Source organism: Stomoxys calcitrans, chromosome 2 (assembly GCF_963082655.1).
Source record: "Stomoxys calcitrans chromosome 2, idStoCalc2.1, whole genome shotgun sequence".
Taxonomy (NCBI): Eukaryota; Metazoa; Arthropoda; class Insecta; order Diptera; family Muscidae; genus Stomoxys; species Stomoxys calcitrans.
The window spans coordinates 193,911,879-193,933,847 of NC_081553.1; the positions used below are offsets into that span (position 1 = coordinate 193,911,879).

General features: G+C 38.1%; 3 protein-coding genes across 8 annotated transcripts in view; 1 reads left to right on the forward strand and 2 right to left on the reverse strand.

Moving 5' to 3' along the window:
• Positions 1-718: 718 nt before the first annotated feature.
• On the reverse strand, positions 719-2,636 carry LOC106090485 (uncharacterized). Its single transcript, XM_013256689.2, has one exon. It carries the CDS (start codon positions 2,565-2,567, stop codon positions 831-833), a length of 1,737 nt encoding a protein of 578 aa, XP_013112143.2. The 5' UTR covers positions 2,568-2,636; the 3' UTR covers positions 719-830.
• Positions 2,637-4,107: 1,471 nt separating this feature from the next.
• The window catches only part of LOC106090488 (pickpocket protein 28-like), a 42,614-nt gene continuing 24,752 nt past the window's right edge, over positions 4,108-21,969 (reverse strand). For 2 of the 6 annotated variants that reach the window (XM_059363982.1, XM_059363981.1), the window contains 2 exons: positions 6,253-6,382; positions 4,108-5,746 (listed from right to left, as the gene is read on the reverse strand). In XM_059363982.1, the coding sequence (XP_059219965.1) occupies positions 4,440-5,746; positions 6,253-6,382 (1,437 nt within the window). In that variant the 3' untranslated portion in view covers positions 4,108-4,439. Of the gene's footprint in view, positions 5,747-6,252; positions 6,711-21,969 lie in introns of those variants that run through there. The other 4 variants (XM_013256693.2, XM_059363980.1, XM_059363979.1 and 1 more) reach the window with 3 other exon arrangements.
• On the forward strand, positions 7,063-19,809 carry LOC106090489 (pickpocket protein 28-like). Its single transcript, XM_013256694.2, has 3 exons — positions 7,063-7,189; positions 17,418-17,826; positions 18,477-19,809. The coding sequence occupies exons 2-3, from the start codon at positions 17,421-17,423 to the stop codon at positions 19,748-19,750; spliced, it is 1,680 nt and encodes a 559-aa protein (XP_013112148.2). The 5' UTR covers positions 7,063-7,189; positions 17,418-17,420; the 3' UTR covers positions 19,751-19,809.

Here is a 21,969-nt window from a genome sequence, read left to right on the forward strand (position 1 = left end):
CCTAACCGCAATAACCACGTCGTGTTTTCTTATTTTTTGGCATTTCCTGACGAGAGCTTTCGAACTAGTTTAACGCGGTGCTTATTGCCTCTCTAATGCTGGAGACATTTGTGAACTTGACAGCTGTTCTGGGAAGTTGGAGTCTTACGCCGGCAAGGGCTGTCGCCTCAGTGTACAACACACTGCTACAAAAACAAGACTTTACCTCTACCCTCTCATCTCCCACTACCCGTTGCTGGTGTGGATGTAATAATATCATACGCCAAAGATAATATCATACGGAAAAAATATGGCTTCTAAGGACTCAAGAAGTCAAGTCGAAGGACCACTTTATTTAGGAGCTATTTCGAATTCTGAATCGATTTGGATCCTTTGTAATCCCCAACGACCTACATAAATAAGAAGTATCATTGACAAATGGACTGACCTTTCTGGATCGACTTAAAATGTCCATCAAATTTTACGAAAGAGTGAGAAGAAGAATGAGAAGATTAATGAAAAAGATTTCACAAATTTTCATTGTTAGGACAGCTAAGTTCAAGAGCACTTTAACTCCACTATTATCCAAACAGAATATTTTTCGACTCATTAAAACAAAATTCTAAAAACTAACAAAAAACACTACCTTCGAGTTTACATACCGGAATCGATTCAGCATTACACCAGGCCAAAGACTGCTTCCCCTCCGCAAATCTGAGGACAAAATCAACAACATTAATAGTTTTTATTGAAAAATAAATTTTATTGGAAAAACTTCAGGTTTCAAGAGTTCGATGCAAAAATGTGCATATATAAAATGTATATAATAATGTTAATAAATTAAAAAAAAATTACGATTTACTTTCAATGCCAATCTCTTGCATCATCTTATCCAGACGCACGCTGGCGGCTTTCAAGTGTTCCAAAAGCTTCTGATTTTTAGAAATGTCACATTTTGCAACAGGCAGGGGAGCCAAGCGCTTTGGACAGGAGCGGCAGTGGTTTTTAAAGCGACTATGAACCGCATACAATTTATCACATTCTAGACAATGATATTTTTTCCCTACCACTTTGGGTTGACCAATATTGGTTAGGTAGGGTAGCTTAATTTCTTTTCTAATAACCAATATATGCACATACTCCATGTGTTGCATCATTTTGGGCTTGCTGGATTTTGTTTTGCCACATATGATGCATTTGAGATAGGACTGGAATGGCATATGCTGGAAATGATGTCGTCGTAGATCGGCATGCTTAGAGGTCTTCTGTATTTGGTGGCACACAAGGCATAAGTGAAGGGTTTTGGAGGCATTAAGAGGACGGAATTTGGCATCCACTGCATTGATAAGATTATGGGCATCATAGACGTGAGAACGCCAAGTAGGTTGATCTTCAAATTCATTGCCACATTCTGGACATAGATAATGTATGTATTTTTGCATATTTGTTTGTACATCTTCATTGGTGGATATGGTGACTATTTCCTCGAACATCTCCTGATAAATACTTTCCAATTCATTTTCACTAATTTCAGAAAATTTTATACTTGGCTTTTTGACAGGCGTTGCTTTCCCCATTTCCACAACGAAAACATTATCATAACCATTGAGGCTTTGGTCAAGTGCTTCTTCATGATTAAATTTGCCAGTTTCATTTGCCAAATCCTCCCCATCTTCTAAGTTAATATCATCCAAGGCTTTTTGCAAAATGTCAGGTTTTGATTTTTTGTTGGCAATTTCCATCAGATGTCTTACTTCACGTACAACGTTGGTGTCGGCGCAGCCACCCCACTCATCCGGAAAGAATATATAATGCCTATGTAGCAAGAAATCTGCCGTATGATATTTAATAAAATGTAGCAATAGTTCAGTTTTGTATGCCTTTCGACTATAGCAAAATGCGCATTGGAAGAAGGCCGGAAAAGCCATGTGACTAAAATGATGTCTTTGCAGTTGACTTCTGGTTGGTCCATCTCTCAGAGTGTGTGAACACTCGCTGCAGTAATAGTTCTTAGTGCCAGCTATACGATGCATCTTTAAATCCACTGATGTACTAGAATGGGCAGAATCAATATGATGCTCCCATAAAGTGAATCTTTCAAATAATTTGCCACATAGCGGACATAGGTATCGAATGTAAAACTCTTTATTTTGCTTGGGGTCGCGATGACCACGCAACTGGTTTACAGCATCCTGGCGATTCTGGTGCAATTGTTTGTTTAACAAGCGGCTGTGAACGGCATAAAGATGATCGATCAAAGAACGTTTTCTTAGGAAAACTCCACGACAGTGACGGCATCGGTAAATTTTTGGATATGGCAAATGATTAAAGCGATGATATTGCAGTACTGCTGGAGTTTGGCGAGCATTTGCAATCCATTTCAAGCATATCTGACACTCGTGGTGATTATCATCCACCTCCTCAAAGTTGAAGTCCTGAAAAGTCTTTTTAGCATAGTGATGAGCTGCATTCAAGTGTCTCCGCCATTCCGGTTGCGATGCATTCTCTTGTCCACATTCTGGACAAAGGAAAATCATATGTTGTTCCAGATTCAGGTCACTGGATGAAAGTCTTTTTACTAAAGACATGTTGCTTTAAATAACCAAACTTAATGAAGAAAAAAAAAAGCAAAGAAAAAAATATTTCTTTTCTTTCTGCTTTTGTTTACAATGCCATTCTTGTGAGAGTTGCCATGTCTTTAGGATTTAACAACTGTTGCTTGATGTTGCCATATGCCAACATTCTTCGTCAAAATGGTAGTGGCATCTCAGGCTTAAGGGTCACCGTTTTGAATTTAAAATTTAAATAATTAAACTTGAGTTGTTCTTATCTTAAATCACTTTAAATAAATCACCCGAATGTTGTGCAAAAACAATAAATTTCACCTAATATTCTCTCCCAGAGTTTCAAAAAACTCGAAAAGCTATTCTATTCGCAACAGCATCAAGCTGGTAAGTGGGTTGTTGTTGTTTTACACACTGAGGCGGCAGCGCTTGTCGATAAAGAACTCCATCGGGTCAATCCGGTACGTACAACCGGCTGCCATGGCATTGTATTGGATAACGAAATATTGTGAAATGGCCGTTATAGGTGCTTTTAACACGGTTGATACATCTACTCCCTTGAAGCACATCCTCGAATTAGATCATTGACGACGAATAGGCATAAGCGTAGAAAGGCATCTGGGGATGGGCTAAGCATCCGCCAGAAAAGTTTAGAGATTTCCCGAGCCGAGTGCCTTACTACTGTTCTCAACCTGTCTTTGAGCACTCTTACAGTACCCGATGTCTCGAAGATGGGCACAGTGAGTCGTACAGACCGATATCCTTTCTCTCACTAATAGCCAAGAAGCTTGAGGGACTTCTCCTCCCTAACCTCATTGGAGATTTTCCATTCGGCGAGTATCAATATGAATATCAAAGACTGCATAGCACAACAACTGTTTTGCATTCCATCACCGCACACATTTGCCGTGGATTCAATCAGCCCAGGTCATGTGATAGGACGGTCCTCTTGGCAATGGATCTATCGAAGGCCTTCCACACGGTCAGACATGCCAAACTATTTGAAATGTCGCCCTTCAGCCCAACGAATTATCCGTGTGGTAGTCAGTCATTTGTGGACTTTAGGCATAAGAAGTCGAAACACCGTAGAGTGAAATGGGGAATTCCCCAAGGTGGGGTGATATCTCCGGCACTTTTTAACCTCTACCCATCCTTCATTCCACCCCCACCAGATGACGATCATGTCTTCAGGCTCCCCACCCATTGTTGACATCTGCCTCAACGAACTTGCCGCTCATTTCGCTGTAAAAGATCAGAAAATATCTGCCACTAGGTCCCCCAACTTTTGTACCGAGTATGGTTTAGATCGGACGGAATTTGGATATAGCTGTCATATATACCGATGCTTATGCCCTTTGACATATGTGCAAAAATGCAAATTTGAAAATGCCAAGAACATTCCGGCTGAAGCGAACTGAATGCCATTTTTTTAATTGTTGAAAGTCAAGAAGAGAACAAGACCCATGGGATTGGAGAAATTGTACTTTTTTTTAAATAATATTTTATTTTTTCAAAAGTAGAAAGTAAATAAAAGATTTAAAATAGTTTAAATAATATAACTAAGTTTAAAACAAATATAAGCAATGTTTTACAGCTTTTTGGAGTAGACATTTGGGACTGAAATTTTAAAACATACATAGATTTTACAAAGTTTTTCACATTTTGTGTTTCCTTCATAAGTAAAGCGTTTAAGTTTCTGATTTACGTGGAAAAAATCACATAGAATAAATTAAAAAATTGTTTTTTGTAAGCAATAAAAAATAAGAAAAACAGCTGTATAGGGGTTTAAAACGCCTTATAAACAAAAGATACATATTAGCAAAAACTTTACTAAATGGACAAATTTTTTCTGTACCTAAAACATAACAACAGACTTAACATTATATTTGAATCCAATCAATTTTGATTTGTTGCAGTCACATGTGACCACAAACGCAATGACACATGATATAACAACTCAACCACGCTGAGTATAGAAAACCCCATAAATAAACCAAATATGCCTCCACAATTGGCCAAGAAATCGGTAACGCCATACAATTCGGAGCGTTTAGATGTTATAAATTGATTTTCTTTGAAATAAATTGATAAACGCGACATTTCAGCACCAGGATACTTTTGCAGGTAATCGCTGTCGCCAACAGCCTCTAACATATGTTCCAAGTCAAAATTGCCTTGTGATATTTCGGCATTATATGACAGCGATGTGCAGGCAGACATGCAATTACATTCAGTGTCGCCCCTAAAGTTGAAATCGGTATTTTTTATGCCTTCAGAGAACTCTTTAAACAGAAGGCCATCCTCGGCGCGATCATAGCAATGGATTTTATCTTCACCACACACTGGCATATCGGCGGTACGTGGCATAGAGAATTTAACGCAACCGCAAGTTTTCAAAGTGTAATTAGTCAAGCATTCGAGTTCGCAATTATTTTGCGAATATATTTTAAAGAATCTCAGTGATCGTTCACTGCTCAGAAAACATTGACGCCGATGTGGATTATACTCTGAAATTCCAACAGATGTTGTTATCATATTGGGTTTGACGGCAATTAAAACCTCTCTGGCAATGGGAATGCGAACAAATTGTTTTGATACCAAGGGAACGTCGTCGGGAGAATGTAAGAGAACTTTATAACCTTGAATGGGACCACGACAGCCAAAGTCTAGATCCTGCTTGAAATTTTGCAATACAATAAAGAGGCCAGCTCTTGAACCGGCACTTAAAACTCTGGCCGGATAAGTATTCAATCCAGTTTGATGGCTATATCCATTTTCCAAGGACCATTCCAGAGAACGATTTACAAATGCATTATATTTCACAGTACTTTCCAATCCCATTTGCCGATGTTGAATGGTATTTTCCCGATATATATCGGTTGCATTTAGACCGTTAAATGTATAACATATGCCCTCCTCGGTATAGGTTTTAACAAATAGTTCATCGCACTCACTGAAATGGCCAAACCATTTGCAAAAAAGGTAATATCGCTCAAAATCAGGTAACATTTTATTAAGAATTCCAACATAATCTATGGTTTGATGGGATAAACGCGTCAAACCCTCATCGATAACCTGCGTATTGCATATGTGTAATAAAGTAAGGAATTCTTGAAATTCCGTTGAATTTATATTGGGATTAAAGGCTTTTCCTTCTGCAATATTTGATTTCCATTCATTTAACAACTCCATATAGGAAGGGCCTGCAATGATCGAATAAGAATCAACAACAAAATACAAGAAATTTGCAACTTCGCTATGATAGAATGGTGGAAACATTTCGATAAAGGCTTATCTCTTTGAGCAGATTTTTATAAACGGACGAAGATGGCGAAATCGACTTATAATGTCAACATGATAAACAGAGGACAAAACATCAGAACCATTTGGTGCTAGGTTTATGGTTTAACTGCATTTACAGTCGCGGACACTAAGCGGTTTTGAGTGGAGAGTCTCAGTGAGAGGTCAGGTGGCACCGGATCTAGTCTAAAAACTGAATGTCTATTACACTCAACCAATGGCCGAGCGACCGCAATGAGCTGCTCCACCTACAGGAGCACGGAGGAGGAACGAGGATCGCTAACCCCATATGCAAATATATGTCTTCTACAACAATATGATATATACAGTGGTTCATAGATATTTTGCAAAAAAAAAATCATACATTTTACTATCAAAACGAATAATAAACATCTTAATATGTACTTACCTTTCCTTTGCATAGGCCTTTTTGTTTCGGAGCAAATGGTAATGGCAGGAAATGGTATATTCCAAACTGGCGTTGATTTTTCCGCAAAGGTGACAATCACAGGTGTCTCTGTCCATTTCACATAGATATTCTGTATCAAATTTGAACAGCAACATATTGAGGCAATAAAAACACAAATCCAAAAGAGTTTTTCTTTCAGTGGTCTCGTTTCACCCAAATATTGGATACCATGTATAGAGGTATTGGCACAATACTCATAATAAATTTGCTTAATGACTCGAAACGCAGATAGGTTCCCCATGCGGTTTAGTACATTACGCCCTTTTGCATTGGGATTTTCTTTTAACGGTACCGATTGTATTGCATTAATAACATTTTCATTTAAATCTGGTTTATGGGTGGTCATTACAATTTGATTCATATGATATTGTTATAAATAAAAACTCTTAAAACTAATTATGCAAAACAAACTCACACCACAGACAGAGAAATTGAAAATACCGCTATGTTGAAAAAACACGTTTGTAAAATAATAGTAGTGAGTAGCTGAATACGACACTAAAAAATACATCTGTGGTAGCAATGCCTCCGATATCAATCAAACAAACGAGTCGTTTGTATACAGTACTAGACCAAAGTTTGGCAACGATGATAATTTTCGATAACTTATTTGATTTGTAGTAAAGCTAGCTATCGATATAAATTTGTTTTATTTAGCCATCAATCCTAGTACAGACTTCCACTTTTCACACGAACAACTGTCAAAATGCATTATAAGAAATGGGGACGAAAAAAGACGAACACATTCCGTAGAAGTGCAAGTCTTTGAGCAAAATACCAGCGACATGTCGCTGCACCAACACAAATATCGCTTAATTTAATTACAAAGGTAGTATCTCACGAACCGGGTCATAAGCAACCAATTTTAACTAAAGAGGTAGGAGCATAATAACAAAATAACAAAAAATTAAGTGCATTTTTTGTCAAAATCTAATTTAGTGCAACTCGTGGCGAAACAATTAAAGGTGATCTCACTTGTACAACAACCACAAATCATATGGTGCAATCGGCCATATTGTCATCAAGATGTCATTTCAAAAATGACATTGTTCTCAACACAACGAACTTGCGCTCGAGTGTGTATGTGTGCAGGTAAAATGAGAGAAAGAGAAACGCCAAAAAAAGAGAACATGCAAAAAAGTGGGGAGTTTACTGTGAGTGTAAACACAGAACTGACATACTGTCAAACTGCCCGACTGTTTGCAGCTGTTCGCGTGAGACCACCTTTAGAAATCGTTGACATATAGTGCACTTGCCGAGAAAAAATTTTACCCAGCTGTTTGCAACCTAAGGCGGATTTAAAAAGGTGGTCTCACGCGAACAGCTGCTAACAGATGGTCAGATTTGACGCTATTAAGACGTCAGATTTTTTTTGCACTTTCTTTGTTATCTTCTTTTTGGCATACACTTTCTGCACACGTACAAACACAAATTTCTTTGTTTGTGCTGGCAAAATGTCGATCAGCTTGATGGTAAGATGGCGATTTCACCATACGCTTTTTATGTTATGACTGCAAAGACCTATAACCCCCTTTTCAAGTCGTTTTTTATAAAACTCAACATTCTCAAGTATTTTTATTTAATTACATTGAAATGTAATTTTTTTTTTACATTTATATGTGTGTCTACATTTGCTTTTACAAGTTAGTGGGACAGAGTTGTAGCCCATTTTTTTGTTGTTGTTGGGCACCTGACTATACCTTGTATATGATTCTACCATGGTTTCAAAATATTTTCTTTTGTTGTGTGGCTTTGTATGACCTTTGTTTGTGTCATGCCATCCAAAAGAATGCCGCATATTTCGCAACCAAATAATGGACAATTTTTGAGCGTTAGTATTAGGCTTTATGCAATAATCTCCCACTGCAAATGCCCACGTACAGTCCATTAGGACCAAAGGGCAAAACACTCACACCCCCTACTGGCATTTTTGAAATAATCTCCCACTGTGCACTTGTGTGCTTTTTTGGTATGAACATCTCCCATCATAGCTGGCATTCCTTCATGCATTCAATATGTAATATGACTATAGATATAAATTTATCACAACAAATGATGTGCTGGGGCTAGTAAAAAATATGACCACTTCTTATTATGTAATTTTAGGCTGAAAATATTTTTCGATTGAAATAATTTTCAAATTATTTGAATTGTTAGAGATCTACAATACGATAAGATAAAAGAAAAGAAAATGGGAAATAAATATGGATGCATCTTATGAATGAAAATGATAAAAATATCATAGTTGTGTGAGTTGAATAACAACATAAGCTTTTCAAGCGTATGAAATGATTTAATGATTTAAACATTTAAAATGGTGCTCAAGGCATATTTAATAAGGTGGCCGCATCAGCACAGCTGATGGAATTTGATACGTCAAGTCATTTTTGAATTCACCTTATAACAATTTAAACTTCAAAATAAATATTTTATTAATTGATTTTTGAGTTTGCTGCTGTTTTGATTCTTAAACTTAGGTTGTAAATGGTACGCGTATAACAACCTCAATCGCTATCAGCTTCACTCAGGAAACTAAGGTTTATTGCGTCTTCGAAATCATGATAAACTAAACTTATATCGAGAGGCTTATTTTTCAAAAATTCTAAAAATGAACTATGAAATTTATGACAGACTGTGAAGACTGTGTCCTCCTGCAGAGACTGGGCAGAAGAACAAGGCAGCAGCAGCCGATGGGCTGTCAGTTGAACTGTTTAACAGTAAGCGACACGCTTATGAGGTGTATATTTGGGTTGTTTTGTTTACCAGTCTACCGGATTCATTAGCTTACGGAAAAATAAAACGCTCTTCCCGCTAAATGTTTTGTACTTTAACATTGACAGCACTGACACAAATCCGAAATAACCAAATATCAACAAATCAAACAAAATAAGTAATTTAAAATTTTAAACAAATGTTTCTCGGAGTTCATAAATGTAATTTTATTAAAATCCTAAGCAATTTTGCCATTCCAGAACGATTAAACATTGAATAAATAATTTGCGTTCTTCCTCGTTTAGGTTTGTCATTCAAATTGAATGCTGACACCACATGTTTTAATTAACGGCGATAGTAAGCTGCGATAAGAATTGCCGCTAAGCTAATCTGGGATAGCATTTTTCTCAATAGAAACCAAGAGAGAAAATCCGCGTAATGGGTAAATAAATCACCCCAAATAATCGGCTGATCTGCACAGCCTGGCTTACAGATCACATACCTGATTATTTGAACCGCAGCATAATGTGTACGGGACACACTAGAAAAGAGGCAAGACAGAAGGTGGTCTCTAAAAGAAATCGTTCGGTATTTTTGTGTCCATCACCATGGTATAACAGTGCATATATTCTCAATCGTCTTGACATGACGTCTAGCCATGTCCGTCCATCCGTCTTTCGAAATCATGATAGCGGTGGAACGTATAACGATAGCCGCTTCAAATTTTGCGCAGATACTTCTTATTAATGTATGTCGTTGGGGATTCCAAATGGGTGGCATGGTACAGATTTCGATATAGCTTTCATATAAACCGATCCCCAGTTTTGAGTTCCTGAAGCCCTAGATATCTCACTTTTCATCCAATTTAGCTGAAATTTGGAACAAGGACTTCCGTTCAGAATTTCAACATCAGTGCCGAGTGTGATCTGAATCGATCTATAAATTGATAAAGCCCCCATGCAAACCGATTCCTAGATTTGACTTCTCGAGCCCCTAGAAGCCTCACTTTTCATCCGATTTGACTACCGTTCTCACTTTCAACGTCAGTGCTAAGTATGATCTAAAACGGTCTATAAACTGATATAGCTTCCAAACAAACCGATCTCTGGATTTGACTTCTTGGGCCTTTGGAGACCTCAATATTCATCCGATTCGGTTGAAATTTCGCACAAGACTACCGTTCTGACTTTCAACATCAGTGCCGAGTGTAATCTGAAACGGTCTATAAACTGAAATAACCCCCAATACAAACCGATTCTGAAGCGATCTATAAACTAATACAGCCCACATACAAACCGATCCCTGAATTTGACTTCTTGACCCCAAGAAGCTTCACTTTTCATCCGATTTGGCTCAAATTTCACACAAATATTTCCGTTCTGACTTGCAACGTCAATGCAGAGTGTAATCTGAAACGGTCTATAAACTGATTTAGCCCCCATACAAGCCGATTCTGAAACGGTCTATAAACAGAAGTCAAACATGCAAACCGATTCCCGGATTTGACTTCTTGGCCCCTAGAGACTGCACTTTTCATCCGATTTGGCTGAAATTTCGCACAAAGATTTCCGTTCTGACCTTCAACATTAGTGCCGAGTACAATCTGAAACGGTCTTTAAACTGATATAGCCCCATACAAACCGATCCCTAGTTTTAAATTCTTGGGCCCCTAGATACCTCACTTTTCATCCGATTTGGCTGAAGTTTGGCTCAAGCACTTCCGTTCTGACTTTCAACATCATTGCCGAGTGTGATCTGAAACGATTTATAAACTGATATAGAACCCATACAAACCGGATTTGACTTCTTGGGTCCCTAGAAGCTTCACTTTTCATTCGATTTGGCTGAAAAGTGAAGAGAAGTTTTAACATGGCAGGATTCCTCACAAATGTTTCCAGCATTAGTAAGGTAAAAATTGCCTGATTTTCGCGTACGGCATTATAGGAGAACAAGCTAACCTCTGCGCAACGGTGGCCTCCGTCTAAGAGCTCACATAGCATATATTTATATTCTTGATGGTCACGACATTTTAAGTCGATCGAGCTATGTCCGTCCGTCTGTCGAAAACACGCTAACTTTCGATGTAGCATAGGTAGGAAACTGAAATTTTGTATCATAAGCACTTCTTGGACCAAATCGGTTCAGGTTTAGATATAGCTCCCATATAACCCGATCTCATAAATATACCTCTTCAGCCTTTAGAAGGCGTAGTTCTTATCCGATTTGGCTGAAATTTTGCACCATGACTTTTCTTATGACCTCCAACAGATGCAATATGTATGGTTCTAATCGGTAGAAAATATGATATAGCTCCCATACTGATCTGCAGAATATACTTTTTGAGCCTCTAAAAGGTGCAATTCTTATCCGATTTGGCTGAAATTTTGCACGAGAACTTTTCCAATGACCTTCAAAAGATATACCGAATATAGTTCCAATCGGTCCAAAACCAGATATAGCTCCCATATAAACCGGTTACCGAATATACTTCATAAGCCTCTAGAGGGCGCAATTCTTATCCAAGCACGTACAAAATTTATGGGTATTTCTTGCTATGACCTCCCATTATCCATTTTGCCTATAAAAAGAAATCGTCCAAAGAACTTTCCAAATGCGATCCATAGTGGAGAGTATATAAGTTTCGGCCCAGCGAACTTAACACGCTTTTACTTGTTTTAAAGTGTCAATTCACAGAATGTCATGAACAACAGTTGTCCCACGACTAATACTAGGACTTTTAAACCCACATCTTTAAATTTATTATGGGACCTAGGGTCTCAGATCAACTCTTCCTGGGATTATCCACAATCAGGATTCACTAATAGAAGGTTAGGTCACTTAGAGAAAACATAAAGTGGATAGGCCCCATGAACATTATTAAGGATGTCAAATCTGCCGATTAAAAATGTCATCAAATAGGAGAAAACGTTAACAAAGAATGAATGTAAAAAGAGAACAAATTGACATCTTCAATGCCAAGTACTGCCAAAAATTAAAAAAAAGTTGTATGTCGGTTGATCGCTTGGCTTAACCTTTTTCAGTGAATCCTGTCCACAAGTATGAACAAATGTTCTGTCATAGCCAATTTAAGTAAGCTATAAGTATGAATTAAATTTTTAAACAAAAATTCCTTATTTGTGAAATGAGCAAACGTATTGCTACATTTTGAAATCTATCCCACTGTGCCGAGATGCTGTTGAATCTCGAAATTTAAATATACAATTTATTATTCCCTTATGAAATAAATGCAAAACAAGCATGTGTGCGCTATATTACAGGTCAAATATCCTATTGTCATGCCAAATGTTTAAAAAAAACCTAAAATGTCACTTAACAATACGAAATATGTAGGATCAACTTTCCTAAAGGCTTGCTAGGGGTGTTTTTTGTGTCCATATTATCAATCAGTGCTTTTGCATGCTTAGAACGTATTGGAAGTCAATTTAATCTATTCGGTGTTTTGTTTAAGAAAAAAATCTTGAGTTATTTTAAGTAAAGTAAAAATTTTATATGCGAATGGATTTTATTGAAATGTGAAGTTAATTGTGCATCCATTTTTTTCAAAAGGAAAATTTTAGAAGAAAAAAAAATTTTAATTTTTCTGAATTTTCAACACATTTATCGAGTAATTCCTAGCAGTATATTCAAAAAGGACTGTGTAAACAAAGTGGACTGGTAGTAAATACGACCAGGACGAGTCCAATGTACCCAACATAATGTTTCGCGATAATGAAGTTCTTTGGACAATCTGTTCATAATTGGAAGAGTAAAAATTCAAAATTAACTGTGTGAAAGATAATTGACACTTCGAGGTTATAAATGAAATAAAGAGCACTCACTTTACTTTAGTTGGACAGAACATTTGTCCTATTAGCTAAATTTAGAATAGTGTTCCAAGCGCCTCGATCTTCTGCATACCTACTAAAATCTCGGACGCCAGGTTTCGAAATGTGTTTCACCCCTTGATCAATGCATCCGACTTTTGGTCGTCCCGGCTTGCGTTTACCACAGTGATCGTCTTCAAAAGACTTTTCATTAATTTTTACAACATAACCTAGCCAACGCAACCTTCTATTTTGATACGTTTAAGTATGCTAACGACGCCACTTCACTCCAGCAATGCAAACTGCTCCAAAATTTAACAAATAATCTTTCTCTCAAACATTACAAGCACTGCCTCGTCTGCTTTCACTGCTTTTCTGCTCTGCTTTTCTTGTAAAGTGTAATCTTCGTCTGTGGTGGTGGTCTAGTTTCTAAACTGCTTGTGTTATCCAAAGTAGCATCTGTTTGCCAGTATTATTCTTCGCTTTATATCAAAACTGGCGTAATTCGTTTCGGTTACGGCAGTGTCGAGGTATATAAAGTTGCTGACTATCTCAAAGTTGTGATTCTCAACTTTCTCCATGGAAGTATGTCAGATACACTTTCGTTTATTCTCTTTTGATACTTTCAAAGGCTGCAATTGCTTTTTCCGGTGACCGACCCATAATATCGATGTCATCGGCATAGGCGAGTAGCATGTCTTCTCTTGTGAGTAGTGTGTCATGCCTATTCATATATGCATCTCGTATAATCCTCTCCATCTTATTTCTCTGTAGTTGGCACATTCCTTCTTCTCCCCTTTCTTGTGTACGGGACATAGTATACTGAGGTTCCAATCAACGAGTACATGTTCTTTAAACCAGATGACGCAAACGAGATGATGTACTCGCCTTATTATCCTATCAACGTATCAATAGTTTAGCCGATCAACACATCGGGTCCTGCTGCCTTGTTGTTCTTCAGTCAGGTCACTGCTATTTCCACACCATCATCAGATATTGGTTCTGCAGTATTCTCTTCGACGCCATCGCGGTATTCTCTTCGGCGGACACTAGCAGCTGGGTAAAATGTTCTTTCCATATTCTCGGCTCACTATCTGTATCAGTTACCAGGTTTCATTCTTTGCAGAAATCGGGTTGATGTTTAATTCTTTGGTAAAATTTAGGGACTTCATTCTGACTGCTGCACATCTCAATTTGCTGACATTCAGGCCTTAACATTTCCTTTTTCTTTCAACGGAATATACGTTTCTCCTCTCCCCTTTTCTCCTGATACTTCTTCTTCCATTTTCCAATCGATTGCCATTGCGCCGTTATATCATCGGGACAAGATGTGCTTTCATCAAGCAGTTGGGCCAGTCGGGTGGAGTAAGCCGTTGCCATCTGTAGTGTTTGCAGCTTTTCAATGTCCACCTTCCGTGCAGTGTCAGATCGTACTTTTCACGCCATGCTCAAACGGATGCGTAGTGATCAGAATCTTTGTTCTCTTCTCAGATTGATCGTACATCTAACAAGCTGGACGCATACCTTCCAACCACATACCACAGCGTGATCAATTTGGTTCCTTACTTCTTGATCTGGGTACAACCCAGGATTCACTGAATAAGGTTAAGCCAAGCGATCAGCCGATATACTTTTTTTTTAATATTTGGCAGTACTTGGCATTGAGGATGTCAACTTGTTCTCTTTTTACATTCATTCTTTGTTTACGTTTTCTCCTATATGATGACATTTTCAATCGTCAAATTTGACATCCTTAATGATGTTTATGGGGCCTATCCACTTTGTGTTTTGCATGTGACCTAACCTTCTATTAGTGAATCCTGGGTACAACCATGTCGTTTTGTGAATATTTTTATGTATAAATCTGGTGGTACTAACTACCATGATTTTTGCCGCGGCGAAATCTATTAGACTCAACCCATTATCTCACGTTATCTCGTGGAGACAAACTTTTCCGACTGCCCAAAGATATTATCTTTCCCCATCTTCGCATCAAAATCTCCCAGAACGATTTTTTAGGTGCTCGTAGAAAATATGTCGTCCTTGTCTTCAGTCGGGACATGGGCACAAATAAAGCTAATGATGTGGCTAGACTCTCATCCACTGGAGTAAAGCTGTCTCCGACTAACCACTAATCCAAAGTCAGTTTCTTCCCTCAGTTGTAGTAGAGCTGGTAAACCATCGATATTTGTTCCATATGATAGTTTCGATATTTTTCTTATTAACCATCGATACTACCGATAGTATCGTAGGAATAAATTTGTTAAATATATTATATTGGGTTGCCCAAAAAGTAATTGCGGATTTTTCATATAGTCGGCGTTGACAAATTTTTTTACAGCTTGTGACTCTGTAATTGCATTCTTTCTTCTGTCAGTTATCAGCTGTTACTTTTAGCTTGCTTTAAAAAAAGTGTAAAAAATGTATATTTGATTAAAGTTCATTCTAAGTTTTATTAAAAATGCATTTACTTTCTTTTAAAAAATCCGCAATTACTTTTTGGGCAACCCAATAGAATATGAATATATTCAAAGAAATCACAAAAAAACTCGTAAATAAATATCCACTTGATACTTTTATGGGTTCAAATTTCAGCGTGACTGGATAATAATTGAGGTTTCTTGGGGCGAAGAGGTCAAGTTGGGGTTTAAGATGCCCATACCACATTTCAGTGGGCAACAATTGTGGATTTTAGATGCGCAAGATGTCAAAAGACAAAATTGATTTATATTACAGTACCACCATCGGAATGGTGTGTACTTACATCTTTATTCCGTTTGTAACTCGTTGAAATAATGATCTGAGACCTAACAAATCATTAATCCACCTTGTCATATATTCTTGATCGTCTTGACATTCTAGTGTCTATTTAGCCATGTCCGCTCGTCTGACCGTCCGTCTGTCTGCCTATCGAAAGCATGCAAAGTTTCGAAGGAGTAAAGTTAGCCGCTTGAAATTTTATACAAATATTCCTTATTAGTGCAGCTTCAGATGTGCCAAATCGCTCCATGTGTTGATTTCTTGAGCCTCTAGAGGGAGCAGTTATTATATGATTTTCCACAATGTTTTCTTCTATGACCTTCAACCCATGTGCTAAATAAGGTCTGAACCGGTCAATGACCTGATATGGCTCCCATATAAACCGATCTCCCGATTTTACTTCTTAAGTTATATGGGCCGATTCGGGCCATCCTAGCTCCAATGATTTTTACTTCTAGTTTTCGTTTAAAATATAGGTGACTAGAAATTAACGATATTTAATTTTAGCGATATTTAATATTTTGGCTGAATATCGATTGATACTTTTCCGTGCATATTATCGTAAAAGTTAAATTTTTTTGCAAAATAAACAAAAATAAGCAATCCGACACTGAATGCAGCCTTTAAGATACATTGCGCCTATAGAGGACGCAATTTTCATCCGATTAGACTAACAATGATTTCACTCATGACTTCCAACTGACTATATTAACCTTGGTTTTATTTGGTCTGTGCATTTATATTGCTTCTATATAAATCGATCTCTTGATTTTTATACCCAACACCACCACTGTGGTATAGGGTATTATAACTTTGTGCATTTCTTTGCGACGCTGAGAAGGAGAAGAGCTAGACCCATCGATAAGGATACCGATCGGCTTAGACTGATTCGATTTAGCTATGTCCGTCTGTACGTTTGTCCATGTATTCTTGTAATCAAGGTACAGGTCGTGTTTGTTGACCGATTTTCATAAAATTTTGCAAAAGTCATTTTTTTTGGTCCAAGGACGAACGCTATTGATTTTGAAAAAATCGGTCCAGATTTAGAATTAACTTCCATATATATCTTTCAGCCACATCTGATCTTTACAACATTTGTCACGAAGTGTTGTTTGGACGTTTAGATATAGCTCCCATATATATCTTTCATCCGATGTGGCCTCTTTAGTCTATAGTATCCACAATTTCGGTCCAATCCTTACAAAATTTAGCATGAGCTGTTGCGTGTGACGTCTTTATACGAGTGCAAACTTTCATCAAAGTCGAGATAGATTTAGATATAGCTCCCACATATATCTTTCATTCGATTTGACCTATAAAGGCTGTAGAAGCCACAATTTTGGACCGATGTTCAGAAAATTTGGCATGAAGTGTTTTTTATGACGTCCAAAAATATGTGCAAAATATTATCAACCGAACGAGTTTTATGTGACATATCCCGTGTCGTCCGGGAAAAAACTACTTTAAAAAATTACTCTTTTATAATATTGGGTTGCCCAAAAAGTAATTGCGGATTTCTTAAAAGAAAGTAAATGCATTTTTAATAAAACTTAGAATGAACTTTAATCAAATATACCTTTTTTACACTTTTTTTCTAAAGCAAGCTAAAAGTAACAGCTGATAACTGACAGAAGAAAGAATGCAATTACAGAGTCATAAGCTGTGAAAAAATTTGTCAACGCCGACTATATGAAAAATCCGCAATTACTTTTTGGGCAACCCAATAATAATAAAAAAGTCAAGGGTCATGTTAATTCTTTTTAAACCATATAAACAAGTTTATTAAATTCATATTTTTTTCCTTTTTAGATAATGCAAATGATTGGAAAGTATGAAGATGTAACTTCGAAAGTGTCAGAGCATATACCTTTCGACGTACAAACGACCCTTGAAAGCGGAGAGCAAGAGGTATCGAGAAAACGTCCTAAAACCTTACGCCAAAGTTTGTTGGAACTCTATTATGAATATTGTGAGAATACATCGCTTCACGGTATTCAGTACCTGGGTCAGAGACGTCCTCGAAAGGAGGTCTTCTTTTGGATTTGTATCTTTATACTGTCGACATTATATTGTATGCAAACAATTTCCAAAATTTATGATAAATGGATCGATACGCCGGTGATTGTAAGTTTTTCAGAACGTTCTACACCGATTTCGGACATACCATTTCCGGCTATAACAATGTGCAGTGAAATACGTCGACCATTGGACGATAATGGTAAGCATAGAGAAAACATGGAATAGTTTTGTAATGGACATTTTATATATTTTAAGCCTAGTACTGACTTTATTCTAAGCAAAAATGCCTATTAAATTTTTGCGAAATCCGTCGGACCCTATTCTTTGCCAGACACATGGCTCAATTTAGGGGTAGTCATTAGCACAACAACAAAATCTAACCCCAACGAAATTACCTTGTGTGGCAAATGCCGTAAATTGAAATGTCAAAGTGGTCTTAGAAATAAACTTTGTTTTACAACTAATCTTCTTTCAATGTGTTTTATATTTGTTAATCGCTAAAAGTAGTTTTTAACGGACTTAAGTGGTAGTCTGCCATCAGACTCACTTAGACGTTTTCGTCCATTGTGATACCAGAGAAACAGAAGAAGGAAGATGCCTTCTAGTTCCTATCGTTGAACCATCCAGATCGCTTTAAATAGCCCAGTAACTTGTGAATGTTCACATCCGCTAAATCAGACAGGTTCTCAAAGAAATGAGAACCTAAAGCTAAATTAACATAATGATGATACAAATTATTTAATGATAGAAATAAGAGTTAAATTTTGATTTTTATTGACAGTTTTAAAGCTCATTATTCGTCTTTATCCCTTCAATGATTTTTTTTCTTTTCATACTTTTTCTTTACAGCTGCCCGGTACGGTGATCTTTTGCTTATGCTAGAACGAGGTGAAAAGCTACCATCTAATTTAACCGAAAATGAGCGAGAGGAATTTTTAACTTTACTTCATACATGCAATTACGATACACTTATCCGGGAACTACCCAAATTATGGAACCAAAGCCTAGACTATATTCGAATTCTTAGAGAAATGTCATTCGATATGGAAGTGCAAGCACTTGCTTGTAAGTGGTTTGGCGCCGAAGATATCTGTGTCGATTTACTAACCGAATCCTTTACCGAAGATGGATTATGCTATACATTCAACGCTTTCAATGGCACCGATTTATATCGGGAAGATACTGTTCAATACCACATAATGGGCCTGGAAAGCCAAGTCAATGTCTCATCGGCCAACAGAATAAACCGAACTTTGTCCTGGACACTGGAGAAGGGATATCCCAGGAACTCACCTTTGAAAACCTATCCCGCCCGCGTTGTCAGTGCCAACACCAGAGTATCTTTCGATGTCTTTTTATTAGTGCCCACAGAGCATTTAGACTATAGATGCAGTGGTGGTACACAGGGATACAAAATTGCATTACATACACCCGATGATGTTCCACTGCTATCCAAACGCTTTGTGCGCGTCTCGCCTGGCAAGGAGATTTCAATCGCCGTCAAACCTGTAATGGTCACAACGTCAGATGGCATAGCCAGTTATCCCCCGGCAAAACGCAAATGTTTTTTGAGCCACGAGCGTTATTTGAGATTCTTTAAGGTCTACAGTGAAAGAAACTGCGAAATGGAATGTCTAACAAATTACACCCTAAAAGCTTGTGGATGCGTCACATTCGCTATGCCTCGAACTGCTGATATGCCAGTATGTGGCGAGCACAAAATCACTTGTTATCTGAAGGCAGAGGATAACATGCTGCAAGAACATTTTTCCACCCGATTCGACGACAATGGGGATAACTGCAATTGTCTGCCCTCATGTACCTCCTTAGAATTCGATGCCGAGATATCTCAGGGAGATTTTGATTCGAAAAAATTTTTGGAAGCTGCAAAAATTGATTTAGGATTTGAGGCAGTGTTTTCACATTTAGTCATACATTTCAAAGATAACGAATTTATAACTTCGAAGCGATCTGAACTGTATGGATTTTCGGATTTTTTGGCCAATTGTGGTGGTATTCTGGGGCTTTTTATGGGCTTCTCCATATTGAGTTTGGTGGAAATTATATACCATGCAACGCTTCGTTTATGGTCAAATATAAGAAGCAAAAGAAACAGGCAATAAACGTTTGTTATGTATTCTCTGAAAAAAACAGTTGATTGAAATAAATAACCAAAACCCCATGTTGTTTTACTTTCATATAGGATACAAAGAATTTATGTGCCCTTAATTATGAAACGCACTCAAAAGTTCCCCATACGGGTTCTGTCTGTTTAAAGCCAAAAACTAGTAACGTTTCCATCTGCTGAATAACATTGTGAAATAAACCCAAAAGCTCAAAAGGGTTTAGAGGTCAAACAGCCCAAACTTTGCAAGATTAGGTTTAATTGGCAATTTGCCATCAGACTCACTCAAACGTTTTTGTCCATTGTGATACTACAGGGATGATGCCTTCTAAATCCTACTGTTGAACCATTAATCTGACAATTTCTCAAAGAAAATGAGAACCGAAAGTGGAACACCTTCTGACTACCAGTGCAGGACACACACACAGCAGATGTTCTATAGTCTTTTCTTTCCCGACGTCCTCACAGCTTCTGCAAAAGTCGTCACTGGCAAACATGTCAGCATGTTTTCCGATCAGTCAGCATGTTTTCCGATCACTATGACTGAGACGTCTGTTCTAGCCAGTGACAGCAAGTCTAGATTAGGCCACATAATTTTGGAGTGTTGACAACCCCCCTTTGTGAACATCTGTCATTTGTTGCCCTGATGCTGAAGACCTAGGCAAACGCAGAGATTCCAGTTCCCCTGGAATGTGTAAGGTAGTTCCTAGTTTCGCAAGATCGTCTGCTAACTAATAGGACGAACATTTTTCGCCTTCTTGTGGTAAGGTTTTCCTGCTTTTGGAATGAAAATTACCTTTGTGTCCTTCCATCCTACAGGTATATGCGACATGCTGATACAACCAGAGTATATCTCCCTATGCTTAGGAGCCCGTCTTTCGGACACAGCTTGTAATTCAGCCGTTGATACATTACCAGGGCCTGGTAAATTAAAGTAGTCGAAACTTTTTATCGCGCAACGGATTTTCGATTTAGGCACAATTTCCCTAATAACCTCCGACGATTCACCGACAACCCCTTCAGGCGTCACGTTGTCCACTGAAGAGTTTCCCAGGAAATGTGTATCAACGAGTAGTTCTAGTGTTTCCTCACTAGACGTTGTCCATAAAAGTTGAATAGATGTCCAAGCACCTCGATCTTCTTCGCCAATCTCTGACACTCAGTTTCGTGATGCCGCTCTCCACATAATCACTTCATCGATGTTTTGGTCTTCCCCTTTTGCGTTTTCTTTTATGGTCGCCTTCAAGTCTATATTGCTGGAGCTTTTTCATCCATTCTGACACATGACCTAGCCAACGCAACCGTTGTATTTTGATGCGTTTAACAATGCTATCGTCGTCATACAACTAGTGGTTCATACGACGCATTGAGGGTTTAATCATTCACACAGTACGCTCGATAGTATCTTGTATGCGATGGGGAGAAGACTTTTTCCTCTGTAGTTCGCACATACCGTTTTGTCCCTTTTCTTGTGTATGGAACATAGTATGCTGAAGTTCCAATCAGGTATGCGTTCTTCTAGCCAAATTGCGAAGATGAGCTGATGCATTCCCCTTATCAGCGTGTCACCTCCGATCGTAAAGAGTTCAGCCGGCAACCCATGAGCTCCTACTTGTTTTTCAGTCGAGTTATTGCTACGTGGACCTCGTTATGAGGTACAAATTCTATATCATCATCAGGGATTGGTTCTGTGGTATACTCATGGTAACTATCATCGGATACCAGCAGCTGGGGAAAGTGTTCTTTCCGTATCCTCAGTACATTAACTGTATCAGTTACCAGATTTCTTTCTTTGTCTCTGCCAGTGGATGGGCCCGTACCAAAAGCCATCTGTTTGATGTTTAATACCCAAGTACGGCCCTTTCCATGGAGTGGGCAATGGTTTGCCATTGCGCTCCTATACTATCAGGATAGTAAGTGCTTTCTTCCAGCAATTGGGACAGCCGTTGCCACTTGTTGTGTTTGCAGCTTTCTGGTGTCCACCTTCCGTGCAGTATCAGATCATCCGTTTCTCCAATGATCCAAATCGATGTTTGCCTTCGGATCGATCGTGCATCTTACACGCTGGTTGAATGCCTTCCATCTATCACAACATGACATATTTGGTTGCTCGTATTTCGATCGGGTGACAGCCATGTGGCCGTATGTATCCTTCGATGTAGGAAACAGGTGCTGCTCCTAAGTCTATTAGCCTCAATTCATTATCGGAAGGTGTAT

What these genes read in the sequence shown, in the direction of transcription:
- LOC106090485 (XM_013256689.2), bottom strand. Translation starts at nt 2,567, where the DNA reads ATGTCTTTAGTAAAAAGACTTTCATCCAGTGACCTGAATCTGGAACAA.
- LOC106090489 (XM_013256694.2), top strand. Translation starts at nt 17,421, where the DNA reads ATGCAAATGATTGGAAAGTATGAAGATGTAACTTCGAAAGTGTCAGAG. An exon ending in TCGACCATTGGACGATAATG is followed by an intron (nt 17,827 to 18,476) that starts GTAAGCATAGAG and finishes TTTTCTTTACAG; the next exon opens with CTGCCCGGTACGGTGATCTT.